The sequence below is a fragment of the Elephantulus edwardii genome, unplaced genomic scaffold, assembly GCF_000299155.1.
Source record: "Elephantulus edwardii isolate Elephantulus edwardi_28Jun2011 unplaced genomic scaffold, EleEdw1.0 scaffold00088, whole genome shotgun sequence".
Lineage (NCBI taxonomy): Eukaryota > Metazoa > Chordata > Mammalia > Macroscelidea > Macroscelididae > Elephantulus > Elephantulus edwardii.
In genome coordinates, this window is record NW_006399838.1 from 10,673,562 (window position 1) to 10,693,467 (window position 19,906).

At 42.3% G+C, this 19,906-nt stretch overlaps 1 protein-coding gene across 1 annotated transcript in view; it reads left to right on the forward strand.

Moving 5' to 3' along the window:
* The window catches only part of GOLIM4 (golgi integral membrane protein 4), a 116,848-nt gene that overhangs the window by 87,724 nt on the left and 9,218 nt on the right, over positions 1-19,906 (forward strand). Inside the window, exons 10-14 of the mRNA XM_006890387.1 lie at positions 1,662-1,903; positions 2,675-2,754; positions 7,302-7,402; positions 16,961-17,128; positions 17,451-17,519. Of these exons, the coding sequence (XP_006890449.1) occupies positions 1,662-1,903; positions 2,675-2,754; positions 7,302-7,402; positions 16,961-17,128; positions 17,451-17,519 (660 nt within the window). The remainder of the gene's footprint in view (positions 1-1,661; positions 1,904-2,674; positions 2,755-7,301; positions 7,403-16,960; positions 17,129-17,450; positions 17,520-19,906) is intronic.

The window sequence follows — 19,906 nt, forward strand, 5'->3', positions numbered from 1 at the left end:
TGCCGGGGTAAGGGGGGCGCGTGCCGGGGTAAGGGGGTGTGTGTCGGGGTAAGGGCACGTGCTGGGGTAAAGGGGGCACGTGCCCCGGGGTAAGGGGGCGCATGCCGGGGTTAGGGGGCCGCATGCCGGGGTAAGGGAGGCGCGTCCTGGGGTAAGGGGGCACCCTCTTCCCATCTCCCCCACTGTGGGGCAGAAGGGACATGGCTTTGTTTTTAAAATCTACCCACATATGACAGACAGTCTTTGAGAAAGAAATTGGAGTGATTTCATGAAGTGTCAGTACACACTTAAGTGTCCTATTGTAATGTTCACAGCTAAGAGCATAACTGCAGACCAGTTACAATTTCACACATAGATACAGGCACCCACATATTGTGTGCTGTAGAGTCCGAACCAACCCATAGTTGACCCTCCAGCCGGTTTTCAGAGGTAGTCAATTTTGCAGATTGCCCTTCCTCCTCCCACAGAGCAACTGGGAGCTTCGAAGCACATCCCTTTGGGATTGCAGCACAGCTTCTTGGCACTAGGCCACCAGATATCTATATAAGGGCTGTTTTTAATTGTTTTTGGTCAAATGTTCTTCTTGGTCATATAACCCTGGTCTGTCCACTTGCTGTACAGAGGTAACTCGTGGTTGCTGTGAAGCTGAACACTGTGACACTGATGTGTCAAATGTGGTAACAGTTACCCAGGGTGGACAGTGTTTGATGTAGCTCCCTGATTAAAACAAGCTTGGAAGCAGGAGTGGCATCCACTTCAGAAATAGCTTCCTCTGGAAACCCTGTGAACCCGGAGAAAGGATAAAAGTCACGCAAGTGTCAAGGACTTTCATTCATAGAGTCACTATCACCTATGTCTCAACAGCACTTCAACAGCAATTATTCTTTGTTTCTTTGAAGAAAATGGACTCCCTGCTTTTCCACTCCAGTCTGGAATTTGACACGCTCTTTTTGGTCTCGTTCTTATGCTGAGTCTAAGATTGGTGTATACATCACTGGTTAATTAGCATGCCTAAGCCTTTAACATACATGGAAAAACCTTCCTTAGAGTTTCAGCTCACAAATTGCGCCAATTAGCGCGAGATTATCAAGTGCCCATTTATAGCGGAGCCCTTTGAACATAAATAGAGCTGGAAAGGTAGTTCTGTTGTGTTTTCCGTTGCTTTTGAAATGCAGCATATTGAAAATATTCACATGCAAACAAACGAGGCCGCTCAACCACTGAAAGCAAGAGAAATTGGAGGAAAATGGGACATTAGTATATGGATGCTGGTTGACCTTGAACTTTATGCCTCCAGAGTTTTTCATGATAAAAATAAAGTCATGGATACCCTCAAGGGATGACCTCTGACAGGGTGCTGCTTATAGAAACAAGGGGGGTGAAACTGTCTCACTGACTACAGTGAGATTGTCAGGATGGTCCAGTTCCTGGGGCAAAGGAGGAGATTCAGAGAAAGAGAGGGAAACTCAGAATAAGATGGATTGGCAAAGTGACAGTAATAGTGGGCTTGAGCCTATGAGGGATGGTGAGGACGGGATAGAGTGCAGATCTGCTGCTCACCGGGTCATTATGGGTCATGGTCAACTCCACAGCACCTAATGACTAAGACAACCTTCTACGGCATCTTATCTCTTATTAATGCCGCCTTGTTTCTTCCCTAGGTGTATCCTTCCACCCGGCCGGTTACCAAATTCCGATCCCCCTTCGAGGAGCAGTTAGAACAGCAGAGATTGGCCAGGAGGCGAGCAGAAGAGGCCCAGCAGCTGAGGGAACACCAGGAAGCTTTGCACCAGCAGAGGCTGCAGGGCCATCTGCTGTGGCAGCGGCAGCAGCAGCTTCGGGAGCGGGAGCTGGCCCTCCAGAGGCAGGCGCAGCGGCAGGAGGGCCCGCAGGAGCGGCCCCGGTAGGTCCCCCTTCCTTCCCCTCCTGAGGAGCCCACACAGCCCTCGGCTGGTTTTCATAAGCAGGTTCACAGTGACCCTCTGTCTGTGTGTGTCCCATGACCTTGAGGGGCTCAGATCTCAAGGAGCCCACATAGTATTTCTTGAGGATTAAATGCCAAATGTTGTTGTTAAGTGTCATCAAGTCGTAGACCACTCATAGCGACCCTGTGAACGAAAGACTTAAGCACTGTTCATAGAGTTTCCGGAGGCAAGTCATTTCAGAAGTGGATGCCCACCCGCTTCCAAGCTTGTTTTAATCGGGACGCTCCACCAAACACTGTCAATCATGGGTGACCATTATCACATTTGACACATCACTGTCACAGTGTTCAGCATCACAGCAACCACGAGTTACCTCTGTACAGCAATGCACAGACCAGTGCTATACCACTTAGAAGAATGTTTGAAAAAAACAACTTAAACCAGGCCTGAGGGCTGCAGATTAAAAATGCCAAGTGGTCATTTTTAATTTTTTTTTTTTCTGCTGAGAAGTTGGAATTTAGGTTTCAGAGCAGCCTGACGGGTGTAGTGCTAACTTTTTGTTTGAAAAAGAATTTTAAAATTTTGGAAAGACAGGTGGAATCTTTATAATGCATGACTATATAAGTTAATAATTTTTGACTCCTTTTTGAAAATGTGCTAAAAAATGTTGCTCATTACGACTTTCAAGAAAAATAACCTATGCCACTTAATTGATGTGAGTCAGTTTCTGATGTTTGCATCCTTTGCAGGCAACAAGCTCACTATGATGTTGTGGATAATGATACTGTTGAGGGAGCAGAAGATCAGGGCCCCCAAGAAGAGGAAGGAGGTGGTGAGTTGTTTTTGATGAGGAGTATTTAATAAATTCACTTGGTAAGATTATATAGGATCAGTAACACTGTATGCCTCTCTGATTAAGTGTGTCTTTACTTGTTGTCTGTTCTTCTTAATGAAATAATGAAAAACCTCACAACTGATTCCTTTAGAGTTGAAACTGGATTGTAGCTGACCCTGCTTTGGGTTTCTAACCCCTTAAATCACACAGGAGGAGATGGTCCATCTTTCTCCCATGAAGCCACTGATGGATTTGAACTGTCAGAGGGGTGTATCCTGTGGGCTAGTAAAGCCACTTCCTGGGGGCTAGTAAAGCCACTTCCTTCAGAGGATACCACCAGGGCTTCTTCCCCAAACAGTAGTGACAATGTTATGTAGCACAAGGTCATAACCAAAACATAACTGACCTTCTAGTGGGTTTTCAGAAACCATAAATTGCAAAGGAGGAGATTCCCAATCTTCCTTGTAGCAGCTGTTACATTAGAACTGTTTGATTTGGTGGTTCAACACCTAACCATGGTTTAAGTGCTTGGTAAACTTAGGTTTTTGTGACAAAGTGTTATAGGACTTTCATTATTTAGGAAACCTCTGTTTTTTCCCCCCTACCTTGAGAAGTCTAAATAACGTAAAGATCATTATCTTAAAATGTTTGAACGGATGTCAAAAGTAATACTCGGTTATGGTGAGCATCATGTATGTAGTTTATCAGTTACTGCTTCTTGTAGTCTTAGAATTAAAAAGTGACTGTCTCTGAAACACTAACATACATCTATGCATCCTTTCTGAAGAGTCTAATTACTCACACTTCCTAAGTAGCCTGTTGTGATTCTTTAAAACTCTTTATATGTTGTGATTTTGATGCTTAGAATGTATCAAAAGAAAATAGAGGGAATAGGCAGTATTACTGTACCAAAAAAGAATTGGACAGCACTGAACTATTTCAGGAAGTACCATCAGAGCAGCAGATAATGGGAGTGAAGCTGAACTGAAGGCAAGAAGTCCATTTGACATGTTTTACCTAACAGAATGCAGCCCTGGACACACCTACCAGTCTACGCTGGAAAAGATGGAGGACAGCTACCTGGCCCACTGATTGGAAGAAATCCATGTTTGTTCCAATTCCCAAGAAAGGTGATCAAAAGAATGTGGAAAATACTGAACTATATCATTAATATCACATGCAAGCAAAATACTGCTGCAGATCATTAAAGAATGGTTAGAACAGTACATAGAGAACTGACAGAAGTTCAAGCAGGATTTAGAAGAGGCTGTGGAACCAGAAATATCCTTGCTGATGTCAGCGCAATCATGGCTGAATGCAAAGAATACTTATGGTCTGTTGACTACGCAAATACATTTGACTGTGCGGATCATAACAAACTGTGGCTGACTCTGAGAAGAATGGGAATCCGAGAACATTTAATTGTGTTCATGTGAAATGTGTACCTAGAACAAGAGATTTTTGTGAACAGGACAAGGGAACAATACCTGGTTTAAAATTAAGAAAGGTGTGCATCAAGGTTGTTTACTTTCTCCTTAATAGTATATATGCTGAGCAAAATATTAAAAAAAAACAAACTGGACTCTGAAGAAGAATGTGGCATCAGGATTGGAGAAGAGTCATCAATAGCCTCTATTATGGAGATGACACAACCTTTCTTGCTGAAAATGAGAAGGACTTAAAGCATTTGCTGCAGAAGATTAAACACTGCTGTCTTCAAAATGGATTGCATCTCAATGTCAAGAAAACAAGAGTATCTCATCACTGGACATATAGATAAGCAACATCATGATAGATGGGAGAAAAGATTGAAACTGTCAACTTCATCTTTCTTGAATCCACACCAGAGTCGGTCCCCTTGATACCAGCAGTCAGGAGATGTATTGCACTGGGAAAGTCTATCATCAAGGATCTCTCCACATTATTGAGGAGTAGTGATGTCAGTTTGAGGACCAAAGTGGACCAGGTGCAGGCCATAGTATTTTCAGTCACTTGCTATGCATCTGAGAGCTGGACAGGGAATAAAGATGACAGTAATTGATGCCTTTGAGCTACGACATTGCAGTAGAGTGCTGCATATCCTATGGACTGCCCAAAGAACGAAGATGTGTCTTGGAGAAGGAGTAACCAGAATGAGCCTTAGAGGCAAAGGTGATAAAGCTTCACCTCACATTGTTTGAGCATGTTGCTAGGAGAGGCCATTCCTTGGAGAGGGATATCATACTTAGAAAGGACAGCAGAGGAGAGGAAGACCCTCTACCGGGAGAATTAGCAGTGTAACTGCAGCGATAGGCTTGGAAATGTCAGAGATTGTGAAGCTCGCCCAGGCTAGGACAAACTATGACTTAGGGTCACACTTGACAGCATCTAACAACAACAAACAACACAGCCACACAAGGTGCTCTCCTGGCACAGCGGTGAAGAGCTTGGCTGTTGACCAGAAAGTCAAGGATTCGCACCCAGTAGCTGCTCTGCGGAAGAGAGGCAGCCTGCGTTCTTCGTCTGTAAAGATTTATAGACCTGGAACCCCCATGGGCAGAGCGGTGCTCCTCTGTCCTTCAGGTCCACTGGGAGTCAGAATAGACTTTTGACAGTTGGTTCAGGTTTTGGGTTTATTTTGGTTATTTATAGTTAAGAAATTACTTTCCTTATTTCTCCTATATAGCATTTTAAGCTCTTTTTTAAAATATTTTTATTATTTTTGTGTGTGTGTATCGTCAAATCAGATCTGACTGGTACAGGAGGAGGTTGTCCCTCCTTCTCCAGCAGAGCATCTGGTGGATTCAAACCATGCATCTCTGGGATTGCAGTGCAGCTTCTTGCCACTAGGCCACCAGAACTCCCTGCATTTTAAGCTCTTTTGTTCCATTATCAGCAAGACTACAGAGTGATTTGTTCCTTCCTTTTGTTTTTTTAATTTTATTTCTTTTTTAAATTTTTTACTGGTTTACATACAAAGTTCATAAAGTTCATATATATTGTTTTTCACACCAGACCTTTCCCCATCCCTCCCTCCACCCATCAAATTGTGCAACCCTGTATTTAAGCCCCACCTCCCCTCAACGGGTCTTCGTACTCATTCTACATTAATGGTCCTGTATAATACTTGTTTTTATGAGACTGAGTTCGTTCACTCAACATAATACTCTCCAGTCCGTCCCATGTTAGGTAATAATTTACAAAGTTATTGCTCCTGCGTGCTGCATAGCATTCCATTGTGTGAATGCACCATAATTTCTCAATCCATTCCATTGTGGTTGGACATCGGGGCTGTTTCCATGTTCTTGCGATGGTGAATAACGCTGCTATGAACATTGGTGTACAAGTCTCCATTTGTGCCTCAGCTCTCATTTTCTCAGGGTGTATTCCAAGCAGTGGAGTAGCTGGTTCTCCTTCCTCTCTTTAATAAATCCCTCTCTGTACACTTGAATCCTGAAGGCAGGTTACTCTGCATACTCATTTTGTAATTTAAGTGCTTTAGACATATTTAAACTTTCATCTTAGGTCTCACCTATTTTTAAAATATTTGTTCTTTCTGTATATTATTAAAATTATCTTGACCTAAGCTTCCTTTTTGCTCCCCCACAACCAGTATGTCTGCATGAGTATAAATGGGTTCATCTCTGTCTCGGCTGGCATCATCATTTCCTCATCAGAGGGTGCAGGACGGGGCTGTACTCGTTACGCTCTACACAGGGCTTGCTCTCTCTTTCCTTTGCATTTCCTGAGACATAATCACATTCTTCTTTTGATACTTGGCCATTTCTTATGTTACCAAAAGGCAGTTGGTAATTTCAGTAGTGTGCAGCTGAGTGAGTTTTATCTAGAAGAGCTCTTGTTGTTGTTGTTGTTGTTGTTGTTTGGTGCCATCAGGTCGTAGACGACTCATAGCGATCCTATGAACAAACGACCTGAGCACTGTTTGTACATAGAGTTTCTGGAGGCAAGCCATTTCGGAAGTGGATGCTGCTCCTGCTTCCAGGCTTGTTTTAGTTGGGAAGCTCCAGCCAACACTGTCCACCATGGGTACCCATTACCACGATTGGCACATCACTGTCACAGTCTTCAGCATCTCAGCAACCACGAGTTACCTCTGTACAGCAACGCACAGACCAGTGCTGTACCACCTAGAAGAATGTTTGACAGGAAGACAATTTGAACCTGGCCGAGGGCCGCAGATGAAAATCACCCACCTTCGGCTTGGTAGCAAGGAGCATGGTGGTGTGAGCGCAGGAATCGTGGCAAGCTTTTGGAGTCGAGTGCTTTTCTGGGCATGTGTTTGTTTGTTAGAAGAGCTCTTACTTTTGCAAGATAGTTTCCCCTCCCCAAAAGAAAGCAATGCCTGTTAGATTGACTTTGTTTTGGAGGGTTAAAGTGGTCCCTTTAGATGCAAAGTCTAGAACTTTATTCAGTAGAGCTGAGATCTACTGTCCCAGGTTGAGCTGATTGGAAGGAGGAGAGAGCACTGTGGGGTTTGGGAGTGGAAGGAAGATTACTGTTGGGCTCATTTTGAGCGGATTTCTGTTTCCTTGCTTCATTAGCCTATGAAAGAGACAGCCAGCACCAAGATGAAGCTGAAGATACCAGACATGAACCTCAGGAACAGAGGCGCCGAGAAGCCAACCCAGAGTCTGATGCAGATGTAAGTGTCTTCTCTTTTGGCCTTAACAGGTGATAATTTACAGGGTGGACAAGAACCGTGCACGTTGACCACCATGAGTCTGCCTCTGGATGCGTCTGCCTCACCAGTACAGAAGGAAGGCGTACGACGTGAACAATGTTCTTGACCGTACACCATGATCTGTGTGTAAATAATAGCAGTGAGTTAAAGGTTACTCTGGGAAAAGTCCTGTGAGGGTTTAAGGTTAATAAAAGTAAAATGAAGAAAAACAAAATTGAGAGGAGATGAAATAGGCATAGCACTGAAGAGTACAGAAAAAAGCAAGTGTCGGAGTTGGAAAGGGACTCAGAAAGGAAATGCACCCTTCTTGAGTGTGGCCAGCTTGATATCTAGGGCTTTCTATGTGTCATGTGACTTTCTCTAAAATTCCCAGCATTCCAATAGCTCATTTTAATAAATACAAGGATAAAGGATTATGGCTTGAGAAACAAAACGTATTGCCGAAATATCATATTGTTGTTATTGTTATGAGGTGTCGAGTATCTTGTGACTCATAGCAACCCTATGTACAAAAGCTCTGAACTCTGCTCTGTCCTGTGCCAATCTTATTGTCTCTAACACACGAATCGTGCTAATCCAGTTGCTGAATCAGTCCATCTCATCGAGGATCTTCCTCTCTTGTGCTGTCCCTCCAAGCATGATGTCCCTCTTCAAGGACTGGTCCCTCTTTGCAACATGCTCAAAGTATGTCAGAGGAAGCTTGAGAATCCTTGCTTCCAAGGAGCAGCCTGGCTTCATCTTCTCTCAAACAAACCTGTTTGTTCTCTTAGCAGTCCATGGAATATTCAATATTTCTCCAGCACCACAGCTCAAAGTCATCCATTCTCCTTCTATCATCCCTAGTCATTGTCCAGCTTTCTGAAATATGGCAAGTAATTGCAAAAACTATGGCCTGGATCATGTGCACTTTAGTCTCCAGACTGACATCATTACCACTGCTTGTCAGTTGCCATTGCTTTTCAGTACTCTGGAGAGGTCTCTGACAGCAGACTTTTCAAGTGCAATTCGTCTTTTGTTTTCCTGGCCACTAGTACTAAGAATGTTGATTATGAAGCCAGTCAAACTAAAGCTGTTAACAAATCTCAATCTCTTCACCATCTATCATGATGCTACCAATTGGCCCAGTAGTGAGAATCTTTGTTTTCTTGGTATTGAACTTCAGTCCGTATTGAAGACTTCAGGTCCTCCTCAGTTTCATCAAGTAGGGTTATGTCATCTGCATAACATAGATTGTTGGGTTTTTTTTTTTAATTTTTTTCTTTTTTTTATTATTATTTTGTGTATATGTGTCTGTGTACCATCAGATCAGATCTGACTGGTACAGGAGGAGATTGTCCCTCCTTTCCCGGCAGAGCATCTGGTGGATTCGAACCATGCGTCTCTGGGATTGCAGTGCAGCTTCTTGCCACTAGGCCACCAGAGCTCCCCAATAACATAGATTGTTGGTGAGTCTTCCTCCAATCCTGATGTCACATTTCTCTGATTAACAGATCTGTTCTGCACATAGATTGAAAAGATACGGAGATAGGACATATTCCTGGTGTCCAACCTTTCCGATTTTGATTTTTTTTTTTTTCAAGAAAATATTATTAATAGGGTGGATGGGTGGAACCGATCTTGATTTTAAATACCATGATGCTGTAGAAAAATTAGAATGTACATGTATAAAGCCCTAATAATCAGGAACACACACACACACACACTCACGAGATACATTTAGGTGAGCTATCCAAGGACTAGACGACAAGCAAATGCTGAAAGAGTAGGTCTTCTAGATTTATGCATAGATGGCTTTTTTTCCCCTGACTCCCTTTCACTCTCATGTTATTTTTTTTACTGAGAAATAAAACAATGACATTTTGAAAATCCGATCTATGCTGTTATTATATGCCTTATGTATTTAGATCCAGACCCAACTAGTTGGATGCCTCACAGTTCTTTCCAACTCCTGTTGACCTCATTGACAGAGTAGAACTGCCTCGGTGGGTTTTCTAGTCTTTAACCTTTATGGGAGTGCATCATCAGAACTGTCTTCCCTGGAACCACTGAGGGGATGTGAACCACTGACCTTTCAGTAAGCAGCCCAGTGCTTAACCGGTGGACTCATGCATAGACTTCCCTTGCTGGTTGTTGAGAAAAGCTTCCTGTTAGCTGCTGAACCCACCTTGAGACAAACAGCTTTGCCACTGTGATATAACAAAACAAGGAATGCCAGTCCTAGGATACTTTTAGGAAAGAACACGAGTGAGAGAACAGGCGTGAGAGGAGATGCATGAGAAGGGCTAAGGCAGAGGCACAGTGGAAGGTGAATGAACCAGTTACTGAAGAATTGGAAATACTCCGAGCAGCTGTATTAACCTGCTTCCGTTACTCCTCCAGAGACCAGTTATTGTCAGTGTGTGACCCAAAATAAAACTTGGCCCCTTTTCTGTCATGCCTTTTTTTAAATTAGAAATTGTTAGCCCTGCCTATCCCTCCCTTAACAGATTTTTTTCTTTATTAACCGTGACTATCAAACATTACTTATTACTTGATTAGAGTTGTTGTTATGTGCTGTCCTGTCTCCTGCGACTCATAGTGACCCTACGTACAACAGCCTTAAACCCTGCTTTATCGTGCACCAATCTTATTGTCTCAAACACACCTATACCTATTACCCCAGTCACTGAATCAAATCTATCTCATAGAGGGTCTTCCTCTCCTGCGCCGTCCCTCTCCAAGGACTGGTCCCTCCTTATATCATGTCCAAAGTATGTCAGACGAAGCCCCAGAATCCTTGCTTCCAAGGAGCAACCTGGCTTCACGCTCTCCAGGATAAACATGTTTGTTCTCCTAGCAGTTATCAATTTTTATGAATGTCTGTGAAAAATGTGAGCCTTTTGCAAAAGATGTTTGATACTTTTCTCCCCTAAAGAAATTAATTTTTCTTATGCTGCCACAAAGCTTTGTTTTGATAAGACACAAAAAAGAAATTCATGTAACAAGAGATTATGGAGCAATTGGAGCTTAGTGTGAAGCTGAGGAATTGTCACTCCCCACATCACCACGGACGTGCCATCGGCACTTGAGTCAAGTACAGGGACAAGGACATGTGGATCATACGTCAGCTGAGATTCCAGCAGGCTCTTGAACAGGTTTAAAGCTCTTTAATGAACTGAAGAAGAATTTTGTTGTCCAGAGGACACTCACAGAGACTGAATTGTACCCTCTGGCTTTTCATTCTCCTGGAAGCATTTGATGCCTCAGCAGGTGCCCTGTTGATGACACTGGAGAGATTAGGGAGCTCACACACGCATCAGTGTTTTCACCCATCTCAGTCTTTCAACTTCTCAATCTTTATGAGGAAAGTGTATTATCGTGAAAGGTGCTATAAGATCTTAAGTGGGAGATAAGAATAATTCTAAAGTTGGAAGTATGAAGGCCATTTACTGAATGCACCCACTGAGGACTACTTGGGAGGAGTGGTAGGTGGAGGTATTTCTCAGAGTCTGTCCACAAAGATTGGATGCGTTCAGTCATTTGTCCTCCTGTCTCTGACCAGTACTGCGTCATAGACTTTTGAGTTAGTCTTGCTCTCATCTGGTCTCCTTTCAGAACTTCTTGGACCCTCCTGGTATGTGTCTCCTTTCAACTACTTGTCACCCGCCCCCCACCAAACAGAACAAAAGCCCAGCTGCTGTCAAGTCGACACTGCCTCCTGGCGAACCCTTCTGTGTGAGAAGAGATTAGAACTCTGCTTCAAAGTATTGTCAGTGGCTGATTTTTTTTGTTAAATAGGTTTTTTTCTTCTGAGGCACATCTGGGTAGAATGGAACTTCCAGTCTTTTTCTTTAGCATCCAAGTATAGTAACTGTTTGGATCACCCCCACGGGCTCCACTTTTCACCTCAAAACTCAAAATTCCATTTTGCTACCATGAAGTTGATTTTTGTAAGGTCATAGAACTCTATATTGAATTTCCAAGGCGCTATAATATATATATATATAATTTAAATTTAATTCTCCTTCTTTCACGCAACATGGACTTAGCAAATGCAGTAACTGTAGTTGTTTTGGTGCTGATATTATTGTAAAATAAACAATCAAAACAGTTATTTCTTCCTACTAGTTAATAACCCATGATTGAATTAATATACCTGTTTAGTGGACTCAATGGCCATGATGTTCATTTTGCATTGCTAGATATTTGGTAGGAAAAACATCTTTTGTTTCTGAGATAGAAATGTTTGGGGGAAAGTGTTTCTTCCTTGCACTCCTTTTCTATTTCATTTTTTAAAGTCTTTCTCTCCTCTTTTTCCTTCCTTTCCCCTCTTTCTTCCTCTGCCATGTCTCCTTTTTCTTTCACTCTGTCTCCTTCCATCCTTCTTTCTTTTTTCCCTTGATTTTCCTGCAGTTACTCCTATAAATTGTATTTCGTTCACACACATTGTGTTTTATCCAATCATGTTTCCGGTCATTATTACTGATTGTTGCCTTACCAAGTACAGCTTGCTCGGCTCCACAGTCAACACCCTTAACACCAGCAGGCAGGAAATCAAAAGATGAATTGCATTGGGAAAATCTACTGTCACAGACCTCTCCCGAGTGCTGAAGGGCAACAGCGTCTATCTAGGTACAAAGGTGTGCCTAATCCAGGCCATGATCTTCTCAATTACTTGTTATGCTTCAGAGAGTTAGACAGTCACTAAGGATGACAGAAGAACAGATGCCTCTGAGTTGTGGTGCTGAAGAAGAGTCTTGAACATACCGTGGACTGGCAAGAAAAGCAGTCTGTCTTGGAGAGGATGAAACCATGTCTCTGTGGAGGCTAGGATTTTGAAGCTCTCACATACTTTGGACACGTGGCCAGGAGAAATCGGTCCTTGGAGAAGGACATCGTGCTCAGAAGGGTAGATTGACAGTGCAGGAGACAGAGACCTCAGGATGAGATGGATTGATACAGTGACTGGGGCAGTGGGGGTTTTGTTGTGTCTGAGTTAGTGAGACTGGCTCAGGACGGGGAAGGGTTCAAAGCTGCTGTACACAGGGTCACTGTACTTCGCAGGTGACTCAATGGCTCATAACAACAATAACACACTATGACAGGTTTGGAAGCAGGAGTGGCATTCACTTCCTAAACAACATGCCTCCAGAAACTCTATGAACTTTGATAAATGTCCAAAGTTGTACAGGGGTTTCAGACCTTTTGTTCGTAGGGTTGCTGTGAGTCGTGCTCCACTCACAGGCAATCAACAACAACATTATCAAATCCCGTCTCCACCTTGCCTGTTCCTTCATCAACACCCTATCTGTCCACTGATCTCTGATGTCCTAGTGCCTTTTCTTTCCTCCCCGTCTCCTGCCCTCCCCTGCCGCCTTTGGACTGTTATGCACTTGCTGATTACATTCGCCCTATTGTCTTTTCATCAGCTCTTCCAGGTTGATCCTCCCTCGTCCTTACCCTCTGCAGTGTTCATTGCCTTACATTCTATTTCTGCTCTCTCCTTCCGCTCCTCTCCCCAGTAACCCTCCTATTTTCACAGTCGTGGTCTTAAGCAGTATTTGTCTTTTTGTAATTGAGCTCTTTCATTCAGCATAATGTCCTCTAGACTTGTCTATATTACATAGTATTTTACACAGTTTTGTTCTTTAGTGCTGTGTCATATTTCTTTGGGTGAAATATATCACAGTTTATCTATTTGTTAACAGACATTTGGACTGTTCGCATTTTCTTGCTATTCTGAAAAATTCTGTGATGTACATGTTGTTATTGTTTGGTGCCGTCAAATTCAGTATGACTCATAGCGACCGTATGAACACCAAACCTGAACCCTGTCCTGTCCTGTGCCGTCCTCCTCATCCTCAACACACTTGAGCTTGTTGCCACAGTCACTGTATCAAACCATCTTGTTCAGAATCTTCCTTTCTTTCACTGACGTCCACCTTTCCAAACATGGTGTCCCTTTCCAAGGAATACCGTCTCTAGCAGTGTGCCTAAAATATGTGAGGCAAAGCCTTACTGACCTTTCCTCTAAAGACACTCGGGTTCCGCTTTTCCTAACAATGTCTCTTTGTTCTTTTGGCAGTCCATGAGCTACTCAGTACTCTTCTTTAACACCACACCTCAAAGGTACTGATTCTTCTTCTGCCATCTTTATTCATTGTCCAGCTTTCAGATGAGTTAAAAGACTGTGACTTGAACCAGGCACATGTTAGTCTATAAACTGACATGATTGCTTTTGAGGACTTTGTAGAGGTCCCTGACACCAGACACTTGTCTCTTGATATCCTGTCTGCTGGTGCTGAGGTGTTGAGCGTAGACCCAAATAAGATGAAATAATTGACAATTTCAATTCTTTCTCCATCTATCACCATGTTGCATATTGGTGTAATGGTGAGAATGAATTTCTTCTTGATGTTAAGAGGTAATTCTTATTGAAGGCAGTAGTCTGTGATCTTCTACAGCTTCTTCACTTTCTGCAAGCGAGGTTTTGTCATCTACATAACACAGATTGTTCATGAATATTCCTCCCGTCCTATGTCTCATTCTTCTTTAACTTGGCTGTCCTAGTGACATCGCTCTTCCCTATTTTCCACCCCTTTGCCCCCTTTCTCTTCCCCTTTTGGTCTTTTATACACATCTTACTAGTTACCCTATTTTTAGAATATGCAATATTTTTATATTATGCAATATTTGTCCTTATAAGACTAAGCTAGTTCACTCAGCACAATGCTCTCTAGACTCTCTGGTGTGTTTTATATATATATATATATATAATATTTTTATAAAATCATTGCTCCTTGTTGCTGCATAGAATTTCATTGTGTGAATATACCACAATGTGTCCATCTGTTTGTTGATGGGCTTTTGCACTGTTACCATTTTCTTCCTATTGTGAATTCTGTTGCTGTGTACAGAGGTGTACAAATCTCCATTTGTGTGTCTGTTCCATTTTCCTTGGATTATATTCCTGGCAGTGGAATAGCTGGGTCCTATGGGATCACCATGTTCACTTTGCCAAATTGCCTTCCAGAGAGGTTTCATCATTTTACAGTCCAACCAGTAGTGCATGAGAGTTCCAATCTCTCCATATCCTCTCCAACATTTATTACTCCCTGTCCTGTGAAACTTAGTCACTGCCACTGGAGTGAGATGATTTGTCATTGTTGTTTTGATTTGCATCTCTCTGATTGTTAGTTATTTTCAGTATTTCTTTATGTGTCTGTTGTCCATCCATATATGTTCCTTTGTCAATCGTCTTTCCATCTGGTTTGCTTATTTTGTGATTGGGTTATCAGTCTTTTTGATGTGGAGGTCCTGAAATAGTCTGTAACTGTTCATTATAAGACCCAAGGCCCTTGTCTGAGATGGTATTGCCAAATGAAATTCCGTAGTCTGTAGGTTTTCTTTTCACCCAATTATAAAAAGTTTTTGATGCACATAGGAGCTCAATTTCTAGAATGCCCCATTCCTCAATTTTGTCCTCTTGGTTATGCATTTCTTGCTATATTTGCAAGTTTGTTTATACCATTGACTAGTACTTATAAGTTTGACTCCATGTTTTCTCTTTATGATCTTTATGGTTTGGGGGCTCTACCCCTAGGCCTCTGATCCACCTTGAGTTGCTTTTTATGTAGCGTGTAAGATGTGGCTCCACCTTCAGCTTTCTGCAGGTGTCCAGTTTTGCCAGCACCATTTCTTGAAGACAGAATTCCATTTCCCCACTTGATAGACTTTGTGTTATTGTCAGATACTCATTGCCCATAGGTAGATGGGTTAATTTCCAGGTTCTCAACTTTGTTCCACTGGTCTTTGTGTCTCTCTTATTTTGGTTTGCATGTCTTGGCTCATGATTGGGAACGGTGCTTCTTGCGTTTGTTAGCTATTCGAATGTTCTCCTTTGTGAAGAATCCTGTCATGTCTTTTGGCCATTTGTAATTGGGTTATCAGTTTTTTCCTTATAGAAGCATTGTATTCAGTAAACTTTAGTTATGAGTCCCTTATCGGAAATGTCATTGCCAAATATTTTTTCTCAGTCTGTGGGTATTCTTTTTACTCTTGTGAAAGTTGTTTGATGCGCACAGGGATTCAATTTTTAGAAGGTTCCGTTTGTCAATTTTAGTCTCTCGTGGTCATGCATTTTCAGCTGTTTGCAAGCCTGTAGACTCAGCCCTTCTAAATTTTTCCCTATTTTGTCTCCAGTGATCTTTATAGTTTTTGCTTTTACCCCTAGTTCTCTGATCAGTTGAGTTGGTTTTTGTGTATGGATTGTGATGTGAATCCAGTTTAAGATTTTTACAGGTAGTAGGGAGGGTGGCCTAGTGGCAAGAAGCTGCAGTGCAATTCCAGATTTCTGCAGGTAGATGTCCAGTTTTGCCAGCACCATTTGTTAAAGAGGTTGCCACTCTCCTATGTAATGGCTTTCATTTCCTTGTTGAGTATGAATTGACTGCAAGTTGATTTCTGGGTTCTTGATTGCTTTCCATTGATTTATGTACCTGTCATTGTACCAGTACCAAGCTTTTTTGATTACTATGGCCATGTAGAAGATTGTGAGATCAGAGAATGGGATGACTCCTCGGCTAGAAATCTTAATAGGAGGAGAGCATCTGTCTTTCTCCTTTGCAGTTGCTGTTGGATATAAACAGTCAGAGTCTTTTGATTAGCTGTGGACTCTTCCAGTAAAGTTACTTACTTTTCACCTGTTTCAACTTCAAATTGATTGCCAGTGATTTAGAACCAAGTCATAGCTGATTTTCCGATGGGTTTTCAAGCTATAAATCTCTTGGGAGGAGATTGCCCATCTTTTTTTCCAGGAAGCAGCTGGTAGATTCAGACTTTTGAGTTGGCCGTATAATTCCCTACCCGCTAGTCAACCTGTTTACAACTTAGAAATTGTTTGGAAAGGGAAGTTTGGGTAAAACCCAGCATATTTGTGAAAAGTGTTACCATTTCCCCATCCAAATTAGCCATTTTAATTTATTTTTATGTTTTTTCTTTATGTTTGGTCTTTTTTTCTGCCCTGTTTTGTGACTTTTGTCAGCTATTTTTCTTGTCTGTGCGGTCGTATTTTATATTATTTTCTATCCTAGGGTTTTTAGGACTATTTGGGAATCATTTGCAAGAAAGAAGTACTATCTGCATTTCAGTCTGATTCATCAATGTCTGAAAAATCAAGATTTCTAACTTTTAAAAGACAGATAGATACCTATGAACCTTGGTCAGGCTAGATTCGAGCAATTTAAGGAAGGATTTCATTTTTATTTCCCTCGTGTGTGGCCTTTCAAGTGATATTAAACTTGATCCCTAGTTTTGAAGTGGGGGGTTCACTTTTTATTAAACTTTTTTTTAAATTTTTTATTTTATTATATTTTGTGTGAGTGTACCGTCAAATCAGATCTGACTGGTACAGGAGGAGATTGTCCCTCCTTCCCCGGCAGAGCATCTGGTGGATTTGAACCGTGCACCTCTGGGATTGTAGTTGCAGCTCCTTGCCACTAGGCCACCAGAGCTCCCCAACTTTTTATTAAACTTTTACAGCGGGCAGCTGCCGAGGATATAAACCCAGCCGATGACCCGAATAATCAGGGAGAGGATGAATTTGAAGAAGCCGAGCAAGTGCGAGAAGAAACTCTCCCAGATGAGAACAAGGAGCAGAAACAGAATCCTCAAAAGCACGAGAAGGCAGAAATGGAGGAGCATTTGGTGGTAAGCAGGTGCCTCAGCGCAGGGGGAGTGCAGCTTGCGGGCTTTAAGAAACTCTTGCCTTTTGTGAAAGGTTAGTCCCTGTGTACACTAACCGAAAGCTTAGCCACTCTGGCTTATGGGATTGTAGGAAATACTCCTGTCCCGTGAGAGAGGCAGCAATAGATCACCTGGGCTTTGTGCTGGAAAGGGTTGTTCCTCATTTCCTGGCCACTGATGCATTCAGAGTGCACTTCTCATGGGCGCATGCCCCTTCTTCTTGTCAGAGCACATAAAACCCATCTCGAGCACACGGTAACATAAGCCTCTCCTTTTGTTTCCACAGATGGCAGGAAATCCCGACCAGCAGGAAGACAATGTCGATGAGCAGTACCAGGAAGAGGGAGAAGAGGAGGTAGTGACATTTAATGCAGGATTCTGATAAGATCACTTGGCCGCTCACGCGAGGCTCTTGCATGAAGCAAAGGAGCATTGTTTTTGACGCATTTTGTCCAGAAATGTTTAGAAAGAGCCAAGCAAGGTTAAAAAAAGACAGGTGGTTGGAAGAGGAAAAAGGTCACAGAGGTAGAGACATCCAGTTAGAACAGAATAGAAATCGGGGAAAGGAATCCACATTTCTCACAGGAAAATGGAGTTAAGAATACTTCTGACTTTCCAGGAATTGTGGATGTAGATTTATAGTCTTTTGTAAGAATGTTTTCTCTTATCGCTTTCTCATAAAAGAGAAAAGAACAAAGCACTTTATGTTGGGGAGTCTGGCCTCACGCCTGCACTCTCTCTGAAGGAATCTGCACCGTACCCGCATCACAGCGTATTCTGCAGTATTCATTGGAATAAACTTGACTCTCTTGGAACATTTGACAGTGTTCTATTACTCCTTTCGCCATCTTCACTCAGAAGATTTTACTATCTTAATTGAAATTCAGTAATAAAAGGGAAAATATACGAGGCACTCGGTTGAATAAAATGAATTTGAGTAAGATTTTTTTATTTTGTCTTTTTAACTTGCTTTGTATTGTGAACTTCAAGAATATTACTTTTCATATAGCTTCTCTGTTAGTGTCGCATTCATTCAGTGCGTTGATGAGAGCTGCTTGTAGCAGATTAGTTGAAGCGTCCCACTATGAGAGCGACTGAAGCTCAAAAAAAAAAGACTAGAAAAAGAAAACCCAAAATTCCTGCTATTGAATTGATCCCAACTCAGTACAACTCTCCATAGAGGTTCCCAGAGTTTAAGTCTTTGAGAGGAGACTTTCTTTCTCCCATAGAGAGGTTGATGGATTCAAACCACTGACCTTTTGGTTAATAGTCCAATGTGTACTATACAACCAGGGCTCCTTCTGCTGAAGCCCACCTAGTACCTGGGAAGAGGAGGTGGTTGCTATCTCTTTGGGCCCAGTTGATATTTCTGAAATTTCAACACAGTTGAAGTGTTATAATTTAAAGCTTGGATCTTTCGCTCTTACCAATACATGGCGTAGGCTGCATGAGTGAATGGCCCAGTGGCAGCCAGGACCTGAGGCAATCTGCCCAGGATGTATGTACGCCTGCTGCCCTCACACACACAGCTCGGTGGTCAGGGCTGGGTTTTGGCTCTCAGTGTGATTGCCAGCTTTTCAGAGCTAATGATAAATTTGTGTGCTTAGCCCAGGAAACCAGGAAAAGCTATAGCTCTTTATGACCACTGGCAACTTCTCAAGTGAGATGTTTTGCTCTCTAGCTCTTTCTCATCCTGGTGGTCATCTTTCTCAGGGCCCTGTTCTGGCTTCACAAAAGAGTGCTTTAGAAAAAGTAGCCGCCTTGAATATTAAGACACTGAGAAAGAAAGTGATACTCAGTCCAGGCTTCTCTTGTAAGAGGACGTCTTTACTGTTTTGTTTTTTTGTTTTTTTTTTCATTATGTCAGACGCCAGGAATCTATGAGATTAGAAAAGGTTCACCGCGACTGCTTTTTAAAAATTCAGAAGAGTAAACATGAAATTTTAATCAGTAAATGCTGATTCGTTTTCACTTCTGTATTATCATCCGTTAAGGTGGAAAGAGAAATTCTTAGAGCCAAGAGAGCCCAGGGGTGGAAAGGAAAACAGAGGAGAAATGGTGAGAAAGCAGAAAGAATTGTTCTTACAGTGAATGCCTCGGAAACAGATCTGTTCATCTCCTATGTGGACTGGTGAACTGAGAGCCAGACTCCTTTTCTATGCCAGCATCGAGCCCTAGGCTCTAATTGTTTTTAAAGTTCTCTGTTCATTTCCTGTTTGTAGGATTGGTGCCCCTGCTTTCTACTCCCCTTTTTTATGGGTTGCGAATTGCCATGTCTCTTTCTTTTGGAAGAGTTCTCTGTTGTTCTTACAGGACGATCAGTGTGCCTTGACACTGCACTGGGCATTTCCCCCTGTGTGTCCATTGCTCTGACAGTGAGTGCTATGTTTTGCTATTCAGTCTTGATCTGATTGGCTGTTGGATTTTCACACCTATTTCCAGGGTTCCCCGTTCTTTACTTGACAGGACAGGAGAGTGCTTCTCAGATACTTTACAAGCACAAGTGATGGTTACAGATGATAGAAAACAGACTTCAGCAAAATGAGAAAAATAAAGGGAGAGTTGAGAACATGCATCACGCTTGTCTACAGGTGTAAGCTTATGCAGCAACTTCTGTGGAAACACTCTTAAAACAGTACAATGCTATGTGACTTGTGAATTGTTTCTGTCTCTACTAAATCTCAAGGAGCTCTGGTGGTGTCATGCATTACACGTCTGACTGTTAATCGAAAGATCAGAGGT